Genomic DNA, 19,599 nt, shown 5'->3' with positions numbered 1-19,599 from the left:
CTTGATTTGCTATGCAATAGCTCAGTCAGAATGGCAGCAGGAAGAGAGTAGGATAATAAGCAAACACCAACAGAGAATTTTTTCTTTTTTCTTCTAAAGAAGCAAGTTCAAATAAATCTGCCCTTTTCTTAAGTAATGTTTATTCGTATAATGCTTTTCTGAAAATACTTGTGAGTTAAGATTTGTTTCCTCCTTCACATTTGAGTAAATTCTTCAAATATTTTGAAATTGACTCTACTTGATAGTCTACCCTAAAATATTAATCCATAACTGCTTTAGGTCACTTCCAGCTCTTGTGTAGCTGTGAAAGTCTGAAAATGTTTCTAGAGCTTCAGTAAATTAATCTGCTGTTGATAGGCCTGTGGTTGCATTACAGTGCTGTGTATTTCTTCATTATAAGCAGAAGGACGGTGTCTTTTTTTATTTTTTTTTTTTTCTTTTTGTGTTTCCACACCCGGGGTACTTTGAGCTAGCTGATATTTTACCACCCAAATAAGGAGAGCTGTGTTAGGGCTTCACTGAAGAAACTTTACTTAGGGAGTAGAATTCATAGAATGTTGTAGCTTTCCCCATGAAACCAAACCATCTGTAGAACAATTTGAATAATAATACAAAAAGTATTTTAGTTATGCTCCCCAAAATTTAGTATTTGAGAAGCTTTCATTGAATGTTGCAATTTTATGGCGTCTATTTTTCAGACATTTTAGCTAATGTACTGCATCTTCACAACTACGTGTCTTTCTCTTTGAGGCTGTAATATTCTGTGCTGGCTACATAATATACTTCCTTTGGGTAACCCTCCAGTAATTGACTTTAGATGAGAAACATTAATGTGTTACCCCATATATCTTTTTTAATAGGAGCTTAGTGAATTCTGATATGCCAAAATTTCATTTTGACATCAAAAACTGTCGAACTTGTGCAGTTGTATTTTTATCTTGGGTAGCTGTTGTGAACCATATCTTCCTTAATGTTAAAATAAAGTTTAGACTTCATATTTTGGAATACTATGTGTCCATTAAATGCCGGTATTCATTTACAAACCCATTTACCATTTGCTATGTATTTATTGCTAAGTGAATATTTCCTCCATTGACCTTTTCGGATGCTAAAATCAGATTTTACTAAGTCTTATGAAAAGGATGATTCAAGATTATTCCTGAAAAGGAGTTGAAATGGAAGGCTGTTACTTGTTTCCGTGTCTGAAAATTTGTCTGTGTATGTGCAGCCTAGTGTGTATAAACCGAAGTGATCTTACATTGTGCAACCATAACAGTTTAACAGGTATTTTTGTAATGCATGACTTGTAGTTCTCTTTAAATGTAGCATAGCTGTTTGTGGCATGTAGTGCATCTGTGTGTGTCAAGTGGAAAAAAAAAAAAGGAATGTGTATGTGGTTTATAAACAAAGTCACTTATATGAAACCTTTAAAATTCAGCTAACACTTAAAAATCCATTTTAACATAAAACTCACTGCGAGTAACTCTTATTTCCTTTCCTGTTAGAACTGTTGTGAAATGCAGCATTGCCAAATCCCAGGCCCTGTATAGTGCCCAGAGAGGGTTGAAAACGAACAACGCTGCTGTGGTCAAAGTTGGAGCCATCAGCATCAACATTCCCCAGCACCCTGCCACGCTGCACAGCATGATGGTGCGCAGTTCTCACCAGCTCTCCAAGCAGATTTCGGATCTCATCAGGCAGCCGTCGACTGCGTGAGTACCGCTTGCGGGGCGCTTCCAGGTGCGCCCCTGCTTGCCACCCAATTATGGGCTTGTGTGGCTTTGGATGTATGTGGCAGAGTCAGGCTGGTCGTAGGTCGTGTTAGAATAACAAGTGTTTTCTGGTCTTTGTCCCTGCAAATAGGCCCCAGCCTACCAAAGAAGATGTTGCGACTCCTTTGCCCTCTGAAAAGACTCCAACGAGTATTAATCAAACTCCTGTTGAAACAAATGAATTTCCACAGCTGCCAGAAGGCTTAGAAAAGAAGCCTATAGTTCTTAAATTCAGTGCCATGATAGATGGTATAGCTATTGGAGCAGCGCTCTTGCCCTCTCTGAAGGCGGAATATAAGATGGGAAGAATGAGGAGTCATGGAATGACAGGTAACAGATCTCTGAAACTTGAAAAACGTTATGGCTTCTAGTTTGGCCTTGCTAGAAGCATCCAAGAGGACTTGATATGTCTGTTGAATTATAGCTAGAGCTTTGACTCTGTTGCTATCGGCTTATTTTTTTTGAATGTGGACTTGAATCACGTGGGGCCATATTGAGAATTTACACTGGTGGTGTTACGTACAATTGGCAGAGGCAGAATACAAAACAGATTAAGACATGTATACATTCATACGTAGCTTCGTCCCAGGAAGCTTCCCTCTGACTGCTGAAATCAGTTTATGAGCCTTGATTAATTAAATTCTGATTTGTAAGGCTACATGAGAATACTCCTGTAGGGCCCCAGTGCAGATGAGATGGTCTGTATGACTCCCTTCTCCATCTAATTACAGCGAAGTCTTTATTTTCTTTAAAAATTAAAAAAATCTAGTCATGTGGGTGGACGTTTTTAGCTCCAGAGGTCTGTGTGCTTCAGTAATGCTTTTTTATTATTTCAAAATTGTTCTTAAATTTAAAGATAAATAAAAGAGTCTTTTGCCAGGTCATACCTTTTCTTTCCCTGTCTTCCTTTTACAGGTGCCCAAACTAGATTTAATTTTGAGCTTCCGAGTCACAGATTGCGCTTCACTTCAAAAGTCTCTGCCACCGATATGTCAACCATTCCTCCTTCAGCAAGTCTCAACCTTCCCCCTGTCACGATGTCAGGCAAATATATCATGGAAGAACATGATACTTACTCAGACCAAAGTTGGAGCATAGATGAACTACCTGCTAAGCAAGGCTATTATCTACAGGGGAACTACTTACGCTGTGTGGCTGAAGTAGGTGTCGAAGATGGTAGTCATCTTTGATAACTTGTTATTTCCATTCTGTTACGTTGCTGTAGGTGCATCTTCAGATTATTTTAATAATCTGCCTACTCCCCAACTCTCAGGTTTACAGGCTGATCCAAATATAGCATTTGTAATTGTGTGACACTGAAATAGAGCTTTCTCAGTCCTTAGTTTGATGAGTAGACAACATATTAAGCAGTCAAGACCACTATATCAGAGGATTTTGAATATGTTGTTTTATGCAAATAAATAAGGAAAGTATGTTTAGAAACTTTTTTGGGATGACAATATTTCTCATCAGTGAAGCAGACAAAAGTATATTATGCTGATGATTCAAATAAAGCGTCATTTTAAACTGAAAGCTTATCCTAACACATCAGATAATGTATGTTTTGCAAAAAGAGATACTGAAAAATTTAAAAACAATTTTGTTGTAACTCTTATGTTTTCATCATTAGACAGCTCCATAGATAGCAGAAGCTATATATAACCTTAGTAAATGATATAAAATTTTTTCTTCAACACAGTGTGTTCTACTCAAGCTCTATTTGTGTACCAGGTTTCACAGAGAGAAAAGTGATGCTGCTTAAAAGAAACCTATCTGGTGGGGAAAAGCAGGGCTTTTCTACTAACTGTATTTCTTTAGTCAGAAAAATAGTCTGGTATGTTTGTAATTGAGACTTCTGATGTTTGTGTCTTTATGGGAGAAGTTTAATTAGCTGCTGCTCTTTGTTCAACCCATTTGAGTTATTTTCTGGCTGAAGAAAGACCTGAGGGTCTTTGAATTTGTTCAGCATATAAAACAAAAAGGGAGGGGCTGCTTAGCAAAGGCAAAAGCCAAGTCCAAGTAGATTTAGAAAACATTTATTTAAAAAATCGTAATGGTAAATTTAAACCATCTTAGGCAGACTCCAGTTCCTTAGGAATATTCTTTAAGATTAGATTGGACACATGATAAGTTTACTATTGAAGATATCAGTGAACTTGTTCATCTACAGTGACTAGAATAGTGTTCTTTTAGAGGTTGAAAGCTCATTTCTATTTTGTTCTGATAATGATTTACTATCTGGAATTAAGTAGCATTTTGCATACTTCCATGAACCTTAATCAAGTCCTGCATTTTAGCGACTAAGCTAAACTTAAGCAGGAAAATGAACTTTTTCATCTAATAGTGTGTGTCCTTCAGTTTTCTGATAGGCACTCACAGCAGAAAAATTGCAAGACGAAACTATTTAATGTTCTTTTTTTAAGCTAATAGCAATATAATTGAACTTGAAAAAGAGGTGCCTGAAAACTAAAAATGCATTGTTATGAAAATATGCGTGTGGTAACAGTTTTAAAGTTTTGTTCTAAAACCTTATGTTTCTGCAGGTTGGTTCCTTCGAACATAACCTCACAACTGATCTTTTAAATCATTTAGTGTTTGTGCAAAAAGTGTTCATGAAGGAAGTAAATGAAGTCATACAGAAGGTTTCAGGTAAGCAGAACACTTAGAACCAACTTTAAGAGAGATCCTTAAACCTTGTTTGATGGCAGCACTATATAGTTCTTGGGATCGGCTGTTTATTTCACAGACCCTGTCATTTTGCATCTAGCACTGCAAGCAGCAGCAGGAAGCAAGCAGCAGAGCTGGAGTCTGAAGTAATAACAGAGGCTCTGGAAATTTTTGTAGCTCTATCAGAAACAAGATGTTTTACTGGGAAGCAGGGTAGTTTGCCATTCTGGACCCTAGCCTCTGTGTCTCTCTCTGACGTGACCTTGGCTGGGTTACTTTCTGCGTTCGTTTTGTTCACGTGTCAAATGCAGATCATGATATTGCATTTTGTAAAATAATGTCAGTGTATTCTTTTAAAGGAAAACAAGTGTATCTGGGGAAAATAGTATGAGTATTGCTGTTACTTAGTGTCTCCTGATTCCTAGCTCTTCAATTCTTTTCAGGTAACGTGTCTCAGAACTGTACGAAAAAGGCATTTGGCAGTTCATTAGATTTTGTGCATCATGCTCTATACTGTAGAAATGATTGGTTTGTTTCTGTCATTTAGGCTGGCTTCTGTTCTCAAAAAAAAAAGTCAGAAGAAACATTTGTTTTCTTACATTAAAAAACCCTCTGTGTATCTGACTGAATCACAGTTTGCTCAGCATTTAAAAATTGATCCACTCACTTTCTAGTTCTCGCTGTTAGAGACTTGGTCTGTGTTCCAGAACTGAAAGTAAACCAAAAAGCTGGTAACTTGCGGCACGCAATCATATTTACTCAGCCAACAAATTCTATCACACTTTGCACTGGAAAAAATAGTACAAAATTATTTTATCTTTTATGGTATGTGACTACTTTGAGGGGAAATGCTTACGTTTCCGGACTGGAAGCTTTGTTTGACGCATTAGTTATTGTTTGGTAGCTTAAAAAAAATACAGGAATGTAATTTACTGTGGATGTTACGTGGTGGATGACAAGATGAACAGAAAGGCAAATAAGTAAAGAACTGTAAAGATTTTTGTTCTTTAGGTCAAAATAAGAAATGGCAAGTGGGGATAAAGAGTAAATGAATTGGAAAAAGGAAAAGCAAAAATTATTAAGTTGTCTGTCTATTAAGAAATAATAATTAAAAAACCCAAAGATAAAGTAAAGTAACCAGGGGAAATAAAACTGAATTTTATTAGTTATGTTTTTAGAGGAAGAAAGATGTATGTTTGAGAGAATGTTACAGGGTGACAAATGTGAGTAAATATTCAAAAGCAGGCAAAATTTCAAGTACCTTGATTTTTATCACTTTTTGAGTTATACTAAAAGGCTATTATAGAAATATGGCTAATTTTTAGTGGAAAGATTCATTAACAGTTGGAAACATCATGAGGAAAGATAAACTAAAAAGAGGTAACTAAGTGAAACGAGTGTCAGTGTGTGTGCGTCTATGCAATCCTTTCATATGCTTGTGTGTGTGTGTGTATGTATTCATGCATACAAACGTACATAAAAGAAATGTGCAGGTCCAGATGACATGCCCTCAAGGGAGTTAGAAGATGCAGTGGAGAAAATGGAAAATTTCAGAATCCCTGAAGGATTAGAAGAAAGAGATTTTAAACACCCTCATGTTTGGTCCAGGCAAAATATATTAGCATTGGGTAGTAAGAGAACACTTAGGGGAAGAATAAACCTTCAGCAGCTGCCATTATTCTATAGAACAATTTTTATAGAGGAGCATAAGGTGGTAAAACGGGAGACCTATATTAGATTTCTTTTGCACCATTTCTCAGTCTCTAGTGTTCAATCTCTCCTCTGTTTTTATGTGAGGAATTTATTGCCATTGCTGGTTCTTTGCTTTTCCAGACTATAAATTTGTATTGCCTGATGGTTTTTGAAATGTGGCTGCTACCTGCCATATTGTGGTCATTTAGCAGGAACATCGTCAGGTGCCAGCAGTCCCTGGGGTCTGGGTGCTGAATGCAGAACAATGGGGGCAGAAAATAACTCTTGTCCTCCTGGCTTGCAGCAAAGTAATTTACATGGCTTGAAAATTCCAATTAGTGTAATATACTGAAGTGTTTTTTTCTAATTATGGTTTCTCTTGCACTAAAACATTGATTGCATATTATCCTTACATAAAAGCTGGGTAAGTACCAATTACTTAAGGTGAAGTTGCGCAGATGAAAAGCTATTTACTGAACAGAGCGGTTCATAGTAATTCCATCTGCGAGTTGAGGGCAGTGTTGATTCAAAGGCAGCTGCTGTCCACTTTCAAACTTGTATCACTTTTTGCACTGGTTCATGTAAAGATTCAAATCCAATTTCTAATTTAGTTTCAATCAAGAAAATCATGCTGCCTTAAGGGAGAGTGTAGATGGAGAAAATTTATTTGAAAGTAATATCTCTCTTCTCTCTTTTTTTTCTTTTTAACTGGCCAGTGCTTTACAAACTTCATGAAGAAATGTCATGGTAAAAATAGTCTCTAATTTGAAGTGGACTATATATGAAAGATGAGTTAGTCGTCTGGCTCAGAACCCTTAGGTTGTCATTGCAGTTTTACGTGATCCTAGTTAAGAATATTTGCAGGCAGGTACAACAAAGAGAGGAGGAGGTTATTAATACTGTTTGGAAAAGAAAAACATCCAGATACAAAACAGAGTGATAAAAATTGTTGTTGTTGGTTGTTCATTTGTTTTTTTTTAATCCATGGTTTAACTGCCTATTCTTACCACCAATAACTGTCATTAGAAAAATTGGTGTCTATGGAGAGAATGAATGGCTTAGCCTTTTCCAGCAGCCAGCCCTTCCTCTAAACTCTGATTGAATATAGATCAAATCTTGAGGAGAATTTAAACCAGGATTGGTCCTTCAGGTTAGGGCCTATGGGGATATGTGACTTGGGATGAAATGTGTCAGGATCAGGAAGTAAACTAAAAAATAAAGTAACGACAGAATATTATTTCCTCCTGTCCTTGAAAAATACTGATATAATTTCAATTCCTCTTTTCATGTGGTTTGCACAGTATTTGGTCAAGTGTTTTTTACTGTCAGGTAACAGGTAGGAGGTACATTGGTGCAGGAGACTTAAGAATATCTTTTTGAAAACTAGGTGTTACTCCCTACAGACTTTGAGCCTTCCTGTGGAAAGTTGCCTGGGAGGGAGGAACATGACTCTGCCTTGACTCCTAATAGAGAGCTGTTAACTATGTGTAACAAGCAGAATCTGCACCGATGTCCTCCAGCTTCAACATGTATTTGCTTTTATAAATCTTCAACTAGTCACTGTTTAAAATGAGACTTAATTCACTGTCACCTTTTTTAATACCTATGTGTTTTAAAATGTTTTCTTTGTTAAAATCCTGAATGTCTGTATTTATTGTGTACAGGAGGGGAGCAGCCAATACCTCTTTGGAATGAACATGATGGTACAACTGATGGAGAAAAACCAAAAATTCTTCTTTACTCATTGAGCCTGCAGTTTAAGGTAATCTTATGATGACAGCCCAGTGGTCCTAGATGCTATTCACGGCTTTCAGGTTTTTACCTCAAAGCTTATTGAAACAGGAATACTGTGCGTGAAGAAAAAACCCTTGAGTTTGGTTCCTGTCGTCTTTTAAAATAGCTTAGTGGCATTGCAGTGTGAAAAGCAATTACGTCCTCTTTTTTTGCTGCACAGTGAAAAGAGTTTTTGTTGTTTTGTTTCCCCCTCCCCCCCCCCCGCTTCTCTTTATGCGTCTGAAGCAGATCCTAATAACTTTCTACCTCCCTTATTCCTTAGGGAATTCAAGTGACAGCTACAACTCCGTCAATGCGGGCTGTGAGATTTGAAACTGGATTGATAGAACTTGAACTCTCAAACAGACTGCAAACCAAAGCAATGCCTGGAAGTAGCAGCTACCTCAAACTGTTTGGGAAATGCCAGGTGGATTTAAATCTGGCACTAGGACAGATTGTGAAACATCAGGTTAGTGCTCAACATTGTTCCATGTGGCGTTCTTAATAGTGTGTGATGAAAAAATACATAACCAAGGCAAGAGGCTGTCTGACACAGATTTTTAATTTTTTTTTTTTTTTTTTTTTTCTGATCTGGCTGTGGAGTGGATGTAAAGCGGAGGGGGCCTCGGGAAGGTGTTGGGTTTTTGTTTGGGAGTTGTTTAGTTTTATTTTGGGGTTATTTTTTTTTCAGCTTGTCTTACTTTTTTTAATAAAAGTTTAAGCATTCTGCAGCACACAGTTGTGGAAATTTACTTCCTGAATATGCTCTTGTATTTTGTTAAATAATCATTCAAAATAAATTTTCTCACTTGAGTCAAGAAGGGACTGGAGATGACTTTTCAGAAGAAATAGCAAATCTTCATTATGAAGGCCAGTGTACATGCATAAAAGATGGAAGGAGCCGTGTACAGGCTCTTTTTTTTTTTTTTAATGCTTTTAATATCTTAGAACTCACTAGCCCTTTGCAACAGTAATGGCCTTGCTACTGAGTCAAATCCAAAATTTTCCTTGATATTGTTATTATTTTTAGGTTACATGAATGAAATAATAAGATCAGATGAGATCCAAACTTGACTAGACCTACATTTTGACCTAGTTTGTCTGTATTAGTTTAACAGTTGTATCCCTTGGATTCTTAAACCCACTGTTACCTGGAGTCACTAATTTTATGCTATGAAAATATTCTGTGATGCCTAGAAATAAACAAATACAAGCCTTAGAACCTATAAACATACTGTCACGATAAAGGATCTGGATATATAAATAGTTATTTTAGTTAATATTTTATGATAAATAAGGAAAACAACAACACTGCTATTAGAACTTATGTAAGAAAATTGAATATCCTCAAAGGAGCTTTGGCTGGAAGAGAAAAAGAGGAAAGGAGACATCTTCTTCTTGTAATTCAACATTTTGTCAGAAGCAGTAATTTGATTATTTTTTTCCCCATCCCTGAACTCCTTCCTGCTGCAAACCCCTCCCCCTTCCCATTTTTTGAACATTTTAAGGTTTATGAAGAAGCTGGCTCAGACTTTCATCAAGTTGCCTATTTCAAGACAAGAATTGGATTAAGAAATGCTCTCCGAGAAGAAATCAGCGGCTCATCAGATCGAGAAGCTGTGCTCATTACTTTGAACAGACCAATTGTTTTTGCTCAGCCTGTGGCCTTTGATAGAGGTATTGAAAAGACAATTGCTACAAATTTGTCTTCATACTGAGGAAGCTATATTATTTTTTTTTTCAAAAAGGCTTGATTATTCAAGTTTTAATATATTTCATGTTAAATCAAAATGTTAGGTAGCTGAGACCTTGGGAGATCTACTGCATGCCAACAGGTTAATAACTCCTAATGTCAAAAATTCCGTTTGCTGAGGTGATTAGTTTTCAGATGGTTTGGAGGAAGTTGCTGTTTTAAGCCTTTACAAATGAATAATGCTGAGAACAGCAGCTCCTTCAGTATTTTAACGTGTTATCTTTTAGTGTGTTAACTTTGATGCGAAATGATTGGCTTTGTCCATCTTAACCTCTGCAGCGTGAGCCCCTTCACTACATCCTGAATATGTTTGTTCACTGTTGTACATCCGCTGTCTTAAAGTAATGGAGAAACCCTAAAAATGAAAAAAATTAACTTTATTTAGTGGATATGCTTTTTCTTTTTAATGTGTTGGTTTCAATTAAGCATTTCTGGTTTCTTCATAAAGCTGTGCTATTTTGGCTGAACTACAAGGCTGCATATGACAACTGGAATGAACAGAGAATGGCTTTACATAAGGATATTCATATGGCCACAAAAGAAGTAGTAGATATGCTGCCTGGAATCCAACAAACCTCTGCGCAGGCTTTTGGGACCCTCTTTCTTCAGCTGACTGTCAATGACTTAGGGATTTGCCTGCCCATCACAAACACACCTCAGGTACTCAAAATGTCTGAAGCCGTGTGGCTTAGTAGCAGTCTGTTGAAATGTCTGTTTGTATGTGGTACATTTGAGGACACAGAAGCCATGCAATTTTTCATGACACCAACACAAAAGTCGCCGCATGCACTAGTGACACCACTTGTAATAGAAATGGTGTTCTTATTTACAGAGAGCTAGGTTATGCGTATTTCAATTGGGGGGGGTGTGTGTTTGGGGAAATGTAATGAATTCTTGTTCATACCACATATGAGCTCAGCACTTTGGAAAGTCCTTGGAAATGTTTCAGGTGGAACACACTTTCTTGAAAGCTTCCCTCACAAATTCCAATTAATCCTTTATTTTTCGTGTGATTATAGATAGAAAAACTCTGAAAACTGTTGGCCTTAGCGTGATGTTCTGACTAGTTGGTTTGTTTGTTTAATTAAAACAAGGAATGTGAGAGTATGAATAACTATTTGAGGTACATAGGTCTATGTTTTTCAAACAGCTACTTAGAGAGTTGAATTGGGTTAAAAAAAGATATTTAAAATGCAGTCATTGACAAAAAAGTCTTATCATTGTAATACAGTCCATTGTAGTAAATACTTATGCTGGATCAAAAGAAATCTAGCTTTATAAAAGGGGATATGTGAGGGGTTTTGCAGCTAAACAAGATTACAGACCTTCATATATAAAGGGCTGGAAAATAATTGGTCAATCTGTGCATTTAAGACTCTACATAATTGCGGGTACCAAAATAAGCACAAAAAATTACATAAAAATTAAAGCTGCTTTTTGTCATTGTTCAATCAACTCATGTGCAACCCTTCTTGGAGAAAAAAAAATCGATCCTGGGCCTGTGTTCTGTGGTCATGGGGCCATATGGTTCACAGTCCTTGATCAAACATAGATTTTTCTTTCCTTTTCCAGACAAGCCTGACTCCTGGTGCCCTAAGATATTTACAATGTAGGTGTTGCATTTAGAAAACAGCAATGCAAGACATTGTACGGGCAGATGTGATGCTTCTGAAACTTTTCTGCAGAGAAGGGAAAATACAAGGAGTTACAAGAAGGGGATCAGCTTTCTGACAGGGAAAGATAAACAGCACTTAACACACTTACAATATCCCTTTGACACTGTGACGACCAGGAAACTCTCTGTGTGATTTTATTTTCCAGTCTAACCACACTGCAGATCTCGACACCGGCTCTGCTTTAGTCCTGACTATTGAAAGCACATTAATCACTGCCTGCTCCTCGGAGTCTTTAGTGAGCAAAGGTCATTTTAAAAACTTCTGTATCCGCTTTGCTGATGGCTTTGAGACAAGTTGGGATGACTGGAAGCCAGAAATAAGAGGAGATCTAGTCATGAATGCATGTAAGTGGGTGCGGTTTCATACTGGACAATAGTATTTTGGCTATAAATCCACATTTACCCTTTCCTGTGACTTTTAAAACTGCTGAACTTTCCTTAAAAAGATAGAGACTTGGCCTTTTGAGAGCAAAATAGTATGGATCTAAAAAGTTGTATTCCTTTGTTTTCCTTAATAACTTGGTTGCTGTACGTCCCACTGTAAGCATTTAAGTTCTGTCTGAGATGCTGGAAGAGTTGGATGCATTGCTTTTATATAATTTCATAAGATCCCACTAAGTTTTTAATAGTTTAATATAGATGAGTTTCATTTATATATGTATATGTTCCATTATGGTAAAGATTCTGGAATTTATATGGAATTTTAAGTTGATATAAACTTGGATGTTACCGAGTAGATTCACTTTACTAAACAAGAAAAGTCATTCAATAGGAATTAAAACGAAACTCCTATCGAACACCACTCATGCTTTAATTGTGGAGGGCAAGAGACCGAGGTGAAATTTGGGAGGCTTGATCTAAAGTAGCCCTGACTATCTGCCTAATCGGTGTATGTGCTTCATATGCTTCATATAGGTGTAGTGCCAGATGGTACATATGAAGTATGTTCTAGGACAACAGGACAGGCTGCAGCAGGTAATAGACTTTTTTTTTTTTTTTTTTAGTAAATCAAGTCCTATATAAATAAAGCATTCATAAAAAATGAAATTTAAATCCTTTAACTGTGTTGTAATTTAATTGGTGGGTTGTTTTTTTGTTTTGCTTACTGTCTTGTTTTCCTGGTAACTCCTCACTGGTTTTATCTGCTCCATCTTTTCAAGCTATTCCAGGTTTTGAGTCACATCAGCAACACTGTTTTTAGGTTTTTATCTGCAGGAAAACACACAGTGTTACATGTGTTTGTTCCTTGGTTGGAGAATAGTCCTTCATAACAGCAGTGTTGTCCTACTGCTTCCTGTCCTAGAGACTGCTAAATCTTCCAGTCCTTCTAATGCTGGGACTTTGTGTCCTGAGCTCCCATTCCTCCCTCACCTCTTCCAGAGACAGCTTCTATTCTTCCCAAACTTTCTGTTTTCCCAGTCTCTCCTACTGAGTTGTTTGGACATTCTCCAGAGGTCTCAAAAATACCTGGCAGTCTGTCTTGGTCATCATACCTGCTGCTTGCTGCTTCTTATCGCTTTGCCCAGATGTTGCATCTGCGGTATCTCCGGTCCCCGTAGTTTTGCTCATTGTCCCCTGCTTGCTTTTTTTGTGCTGAGGTGACGTAAAAATGAAATATATGCTGCAACTATTAAAAATTTACCTCATGTGGAATTGTGAATGGTGAAAACCAGAATGAATCCATTTAGAAGGAAAACCAGGTTTTTGTGTAGTTCTGCTTAAATCAAGTTCTGTATTTTGATGCTGAAAGGTGGTGCTCATTAGAACAACCCTGGGAGGACAGGGTATTCAGCAGGCACATTACACATGTAACATTTTCCAGCATCATTATTCAAGACTTGAAACTGTAAATAGGTCAGCATTTTTGCATCCAGATGGACACCCTTTAGCTTTCTTGCTGTCAGAAATCCTGTTCTGAAATAGAATACTTGGCTGCAATTGAAAGAGCTGAAGCTTGAGATGCTCTTTCTTGGTCATCAGCTTGCCTGAAGGGAATGTATTTTCATTAGGTTTATCTATGTACATCACTTGTTAAAGAAATAGTAACTTCGTAGCTGTGAAGTACTTCCAGCAAGCATTTCAGTTGTGGAACGTGTTTTCCTCAGAGTGGGCAGAAAAGGTAGTTCTTTGTAACTGGTAGACACTGTCTTGGCTAACTAATACATAACTCAGTATGAGGGATCTTTTAAAAGAGGAAAAGCTGGTTAAACTTTTTTTTTTTTAAAATTCAGAAAGTAGTAGTGCTGGAACCTGGACGCTGAATGTGTTGTGGAAGATGTGTGGTATTGATGTCCACATGGATCCAAACATTGGGAAAAGACTGAATGCTCTAGGCAACACCCTCACAACGTTGACAGGAGAAGAAGATATTGATGATATTGCTGACCTTAACTCTGTAAACATAGCTGACCTTTCAGATGAGGATGAAGTTGACACTATGTCTCCCACTATACATGCAGTAAGTGAATCAACCAAAATAAGTGCTACTAATCAGAAGAGTCTTCAGTCAAATGGAAAGGTCTCAGTCTGGAGATGAGTCCAGCATGCTACTCCTTACAGCTCGTATAAGTCTTGTTGCAAATCAAAAAAGTTTGCGTGTTAGTTTTCTAACTCTGTATTTCAAAGGCGACAAATCACAGATCATATTTCTGCTGGTGTTATGTGGAAATATTGATCTGGATTTGGAGACGCAATACCTAACTTCAGGTACCTGAATTGGAAAACCTGTGGCTTTGGATGGGTTTTCTTAACAGGAGATTAAGTTACTAACAGAAGCAAATTAGAAAAAATTCTTTTTCGGTACTTCTACCCAGTATGCTGCTGACCTTGCTTTTTTGTTTCACATAATGTTCTAACAGGTGTTCTTTAATGGCTGTCTTAAATGTTTCTTGCCTGCCAACGGTGAAAAGCATTATCCCAGAACGCTAATGTTCCTGTTTGTTGTTTAGACATCAGGTGGAGGCTCATTCTGTGGAGATGCACGCAAGTTAACATTTGGGCAGCGGATTGTAAATCACCTCCTGGGTTTGAGCCCCCCAAACCATCGATACTCTGTTCCTGTAGAATATCTGTTGGGGTCAGCGAAGTGTGATTCTCTTCAGTCTAGCAGATCACATATGAAAGCAGGCAGATCCTGCTCATGGGGACATGTATGTAGTAGTTACAGTGTGTCTGACTGAATGATGGGGTTTGGATCACTGGAAGCAATCCAATCAGCTGCCTTTTGAGATGAAACTGATTATTTGCATGCACTAGTCCAAATCTTGAGGTGTGAAATCACTTTGCTTGTTGTTAAATTGTACTCATGTCCAATTTTTGATGAGGGCATTAATTAAATGTTTGTTTTAAATAGGAAATTGTTGATCACCGGCGGCAGGGAGCTTCTAGTATTCAAACTGGAGAACAGCGAGGAAGAAAATTTGTGAAACGTTTAGTCGATATTAGAGAACTCAATGAGCAAGCTAAAGTCATTGATGACTTAAAGTAAGTTGGGTTTTTCTTTAACTCACACAAAGTTTGGGAATAACAAACTGCATCTGACTTTTTAATGTTCTTATCAGATATCTCGTGGCATTGTGATGGTCAGGTGGAAATCGTTGTCTTAAAAATAAAGAATTGTCCTTTTGTATTCCATAAGGAAAAACTATACGTGCAAGTGCTCTCTCAGATTTCTCAAGTTCTTCCCGAAGTGTCAAATTAGCCTACATTCTTTTTGGCTCTGCTTTACAAGAGCCAATGGTAATCAGTTTCCTATTGATTCAAAATCATAGTTCCATCTTCATTTATTATCATAGTGATTACTTTAACAAAATGTATTACTTTGTAACTGTAATAAGCTTAGTCTCGTTCACTGGAAGAAGAAAAATATTTTCATCTCCTGTTTTTGCATCTTGTAGGTGATACTTTAAAATTAAATCTCCTATGCTTTACTTGAGAAAACCCTGAAGAATTACTACAAATTTCATAAATTGAATCTGAATTTCTTCTGTGAATTTTATTAATAATTTTTCACAGTCACGGTTTGTTGGACTTGCTTTCACACACCCTCACACCACCCCTGCCCCCCCCCGCCTTCCCTAAGACAGACTTACTATAAATGGATCTGTCTGGGATGGGAATACAGAGCTTGGTAATGATAGGTTAAATAAGGAAGAGGAGACATGTTTTACTGCTTGTACTTGGAATAAAATTGCTGTCACCATTCAGAGAGCAATTGGATCTGAACTTTGGATTTTTCTAATATCAAGAATCAAAACTAGGTTTTGTGCCTGCCATTTCTCAGTTTATGAATGCTTCAGTAAACTGTGATTCTTTCAAAACAGTTGCTTTACAGAGTTTTTAAAATTATTTAGCGGTGTGGGGTTTTTTCTGCAGGAGGTTCTCTGCTATAGAAGGCTGTCATTGGTGTGACAGGGCTTTTCTTCATCCTGCTGGGGATTCTCAGATTTGCCCATTATGTTTGTTTTCAATTAAACAGCTGTCATGTGATTGAAAGGGTATAGGAGGTCCTTAATCTAGTTCCAACTAGGGCTTTTTGAAACAAGAGTTGCTTCATAGCCATTCTTATTCTCCACCTTACTTAGCGCTGTAGTAGCAACATTGTTTGGGGGAGTCTCCTTGCATGCTAGTTTGTTCGACATCCTCTATCTGCTCTGCTAAGTCACTTGGAGACAGAAACCTTAAAATCAAAGAGTCCTCTTACGGACAAAATATTATATGTGACAAATGTTATATCATGAAACAAGAATAAGTCTTCTGCAGCTGTATTTGGTACTGGTCAGAAGTAACTATTGAAAAAAAAGAAGAGAAAGTGGGATGCTTCCCAGGGAAAGCAGAACATCACTGCGACATAAATTTGGAAATGGTGAAAATAATGTCATCTATTTGTGAGATAACTCATCCATGATTTATCCCCAGAAAATTAGGTGCAAGTGAAGGAACTATAAATCAAGAAATTCAGCGCTATCAGCAGCTGGAGTCGGTGGCTGTGAACGATATCCGCCGAGACGTTCGTAAAAAGCTGCGTAGATCCAGTATGAGGGTGAGCAGTATGAAGTTACTTGAAAAATATGATAGTACTTGCGTTGCATATTTCTTTTTTTTAAGAATATCAAATTGTTCAGCAATCCCTTTACCTTCAGGAGGAGGCAGGGAAAGGTTTTTCTCCTTTGTAATAATGGTGATAGGAAAATAGAAGTTTCACAGATACTATAACGTAAATGGGTTTATTTGCACACTCGCAAGAAATAGTCAGAAAATGTGTATTTGAAGATGTCATTTGCTCCTCTTAGCAGATTTTAAAATGATTCCGATGAATGCAGAGGTAAGCACGTTAGCTGCCTGGGCAAATGACAGATATCTCTTGTATTCTACTTGGCGTGTGTGCTTTCTAGAAGTGTGTTCTGTATATAAATAAACAGTATATTTGCAGAGTTAGGTGATGTAAAATTAAAAGCAAGCTACTAAGCATAGACACTAGAAGAAACTGGATGAAAAACAAGCAGTGCTACTGGTAATCCACAAACATATCAGAATCATAGAATAGTTTGGGTTGGAAGGGACCTTTAAAGGTCATCTAGTCCACCCTCCATACGTGGCTGTTGTCCCAGCCCCTGATAAAAAACCTGGCAAAACATTATTTTCAGTGTTTCCTAGTGCATGAGCTCCAAGTATGGGGCTTCATCAATGAGAAAAGATCTTTCAAATAGTACTCTGTTTGCAGCTCTTCCTCAGGTGCTCTCGTATTAGCTCATGTTCTTTTGTTACTGTGGTGGTAGCTAGGAAGGAGTCTGTTGAAGTAGTGAGATTATTAGCTTTGGGTGTACTTTCCTCCTGGCAACAGGACGTTACCAATTCTAGCAAGTATGAGAAGTGAACATGTATCCAGAGGGAAGATGAAGATGATGCTGGCAAATGCTGAGAAGAGATGTATTTTAGCTATTATGGAACAAAAAAAATCCTTTTACTTTACTGGCATACCTGTGTAAAACTGTTTTAGCTTGCCAGAGTTTTTCTCTGTGTTCTCAGTTGTTGCTTCTAAATATTATTTCCATTTTAGGCTGCCTCTTTGAAAGACAAATGGGGTCTCAGCTACAAACCCAGCTATAGCCGATCTAAGAGTATTTCAGCATCAGGAAGACCACCTCTGAAGAGAATGGACAGAACAAGGTAAGCCTCTGGGAATTTGAGATCTGTGATAGCAGCAACAGCGTATGTAACAGAGGAAACATTGGACTTTGGCTGTAAGAGTCCTTTTACTGTAGGCAGTGGCTGTATGTGGTGGAACTGGACAGGAGGAGGTCATTATGGAAGACAGGCATGTTGTAAAAAGCAACTTTTCACCTTTTTTTGAAACTCCTTTTTTGACAGAGTAGTATGTCAAATAAGAAGTTTCCATTTCTACAACAGCTTAGGGTTTTCTACAGAATCCTGCTTTCAAGACATATTGAAGAAAAGTATATAAAGAAAAATGGCATAGTGTAATCATTTTGATTTCTACACTTGATTTCCCATCATCTGCCTTAAAAAAGGGCTGTTGTGATGAGGAGACATATTTTTTTTTGTGAATGATAATTTTCTTTTAATCTCTTCGCCTGTATAACATATGTTGGTTTTGTTTCATCATTTAATGCCTTCCAAGCAAACTACTTGTATAACGATGCCTCCTAGTAAAGTGTTTGCTTTAGTTTTGGAATACATGTGTTTGAGTCTACTGCTCCTGTAGATCCAGCTGAAGCTTTCACAGCTTGGAATTAAAAATGTGCTGCATTATTATGTATTAAATATAAAAGATTTGGCAGTTAAAGAGGTAGAAAGAGTGTTAGAATTATTTGGACTTAAAAAATTCTTAATAGAAATTTGCTGCAAATTTGAATACTTCTACATCAGCAAATGGAAATTTATAAACAATACGGATGTGAAAATATCAGACAGCAGATATTCCAGCATAAAACCAGCTTTGTGAGTACTCTGAAGTGACTTTTTCAAAGTGGCCTTGAAAAGGAATTTTTCTTCTGAATTAATTAGCATTTTTGATAATTAAAGCAGAGCAAGTGTTGAAGGCATGAAGGTTCTGGTTCAAGATCTGTCAGATGAAAACCACTTTCATTTTACCTTTTCACAAGGTTATCTGGAGAGAATCAGAAATTGTATGGAAAAGACAGTGGGTTTTTTCTGTTCCTCTACGAGAAACATAAAGTTCTAAAAAAACTTTAAGTACTTTAGTTGTGAATGAAAAGTAGTGTGCATATACTGTTAGGCCAAATAATTAATTTCACTTGCATCAGAGAATACATAATCTGCCAACTTGCTTTGTGTCCCATGTGGTAGACAATGAATATCTGATTTTTCAATAATTTCTGCCTGTTGGCTCAGGGTTGAAAAACTTGCGTCAAGAAATAAGCAGAGATGGATTGCTGGGCAAATAATGTGTAGCTTCCTTCTCTTTCCTTCTCCCCCTCCTTTTTCCTTTTCAAGTACCCTACATGCTTCACTTATTATAGAATCATAGAACGTATTGGGCTGGGAGGGACCACTAAAGGTCATCTAGTCCAACCCCCCTACAATAAGCAGGGGCATCTCTAGCTAGGTCAGGTTGCTCAGAGCCACATCAAGCCTGACCTTGAATGTCTTCAGGGATGGGGCATCATAAAATTATGATTTTTTTTTACTTTCTTCCATAACAAAATCCTAAGTACTGGCTGTACTTTTTTATTGCCTTCTATTTGTGTGGTTCAGTGTTTGCATGAATGTAAAATCCTGTAGTAAAACTCAGCAAGCTGTTGTGTTTTGGTTTTGCTTATAGCTCTCGACTGGGAGACAGTGAAGACCTCCCAGATATCCGTGTAGATGCTGCATCTCCTGGGCCAAGAGTAACTTTCAACATACAAGATTCTGTAAGAATTACTTTATATGCCATAAGTTATATATTTAAGAATTACTTTATATGTCATATAATTACATTTTCTGTACCATTTGGTCAGAAGTTCATGAGATAAGTATACCTAGGCAGACCTGAATTGCCTGTATGTTTTTCTCTGTGTATTTCTGTTGATGTGTGTCTCAAATTATGGATGTGTTTTTAGAAGATAGATTTGTTTTGATAGAAGACAGTTATGTTTTGGTTTCTTAACACAGAAATTAATTGAATCTTTAGAGAAAATACTTGAAAATGTTTGGGGTTTTTTGTTTGTTTGTTTTTAGTCTGACACAGTAGTAATACAATTGTTTTGGAATTTTTATCAGAAGTGTGCAAAAAAAATCATCTA

At 37.2% G+C, this 19,599-nt stretch overlaps 1 protein-coding gene across 6 annotated transcripts in view; it reads left to right on the top strand.

Annotated features, from left to right (window-relative positions):
• BLTP1 (bridge-like lipid transfer protein family member 1) overlaps nucleotides 1-19,599 on the top strand; it is a 116,024-nt gene that overhangs the window by 71,064 nt on the left and 25,361 nt on the right. For 3 of the 6 annotated variants that reach the window (XM_086464405.1, XM_086464406.1, XM_086464404.1), the window contains exons 49-64: nucleotides 1,506-1,712; nucleotides 1,864-2,102; nucleotides 2,688-2,932; nucleotides 4,316-4,421; nucleotides 7,796-7,893; nucleotides 8,188-8,373; nucleotides 9,413-9,581; nucleotides 10,106-10,317; nucleotides 11,479-11,677; nucleotides 12,248-12,307; nucleotides 13,564-13,790; nucleotides 14,281-14,481; nucleotides 14,685-14,815; nucleotides 16,250-16,373; nucleotides 17,391-17,500; nucleotides 19,137-19,227. In XM_086464405.1, the coding sequence (XP_086320531.1) occupies nucleotides 1,506-1,712; nucleotides 1,864-2,102; nucleotides 2,688-2,932; nucleotides 4,316-4,421; nucleotides 7,796-7,893; nucleotides 8,188-8,373; nucleotides 9,413-9,581; nucleotides 10,106-10,317; nucleotides 11,479-11,677; nucleotides 12,248-12,307; nucleotides 13,564-13,790; nucleotides 14,281-14,481; nucleotides 14,685-14,815; nucleotides 16,250-16,373; nucleotides 17,391-17,500; nucleotides 19,137-19,227 (2,605 nt within the window). Of the gene's footprint in view, nucleotides 1-1,480; nucleotides 1,713-1,863; nucleotides 2,103-2,687; nucleotides 2,933-4,315; nucleotides 4,422-7,795; nucleotides 7,894-8,187; nucleotides 8,374-9,412; nucleotides 9,582-10,105; nucleotides 10,318-11,478; nucleotides 11,678-12,247; nucleotides 12,308-13,563; nucleotides 13,791-14,280; nucleotides 14,482-14,684; nucleotides 14,816-16,249; nucleotides 16,374-17,390; nucleotides 17,501-19,136; nucleotides 19,228-19,599 lie in introns of all 6 variants that reach the window. The other 3 variants (XM_086464407.1, XM_086464409.1, XM_086464408.1) reach the window with 2 other exon arrangements.

Source organism: Leptosomus discolor, chromosome 4 (assembly GCF_034619465.1).
Source record: "Leptosomus discolor isolate bLepDis1 chromosome 4, bLepDis1.hap2, whole genome shotgun sequence".
NCBI classification, from domain to species: domain Eukaryota; kingdom Metazoa; phylum Chordata; class Aves; order Leptosomiformes; family Leptosomidae; genus Leptosomus; species Leptosomus discolor.
The sequence above is the reverse complement of the archived record's forward strand: the minus strand, read 5'-3'. Positions and strand labels throughout refer to the sequence as shown.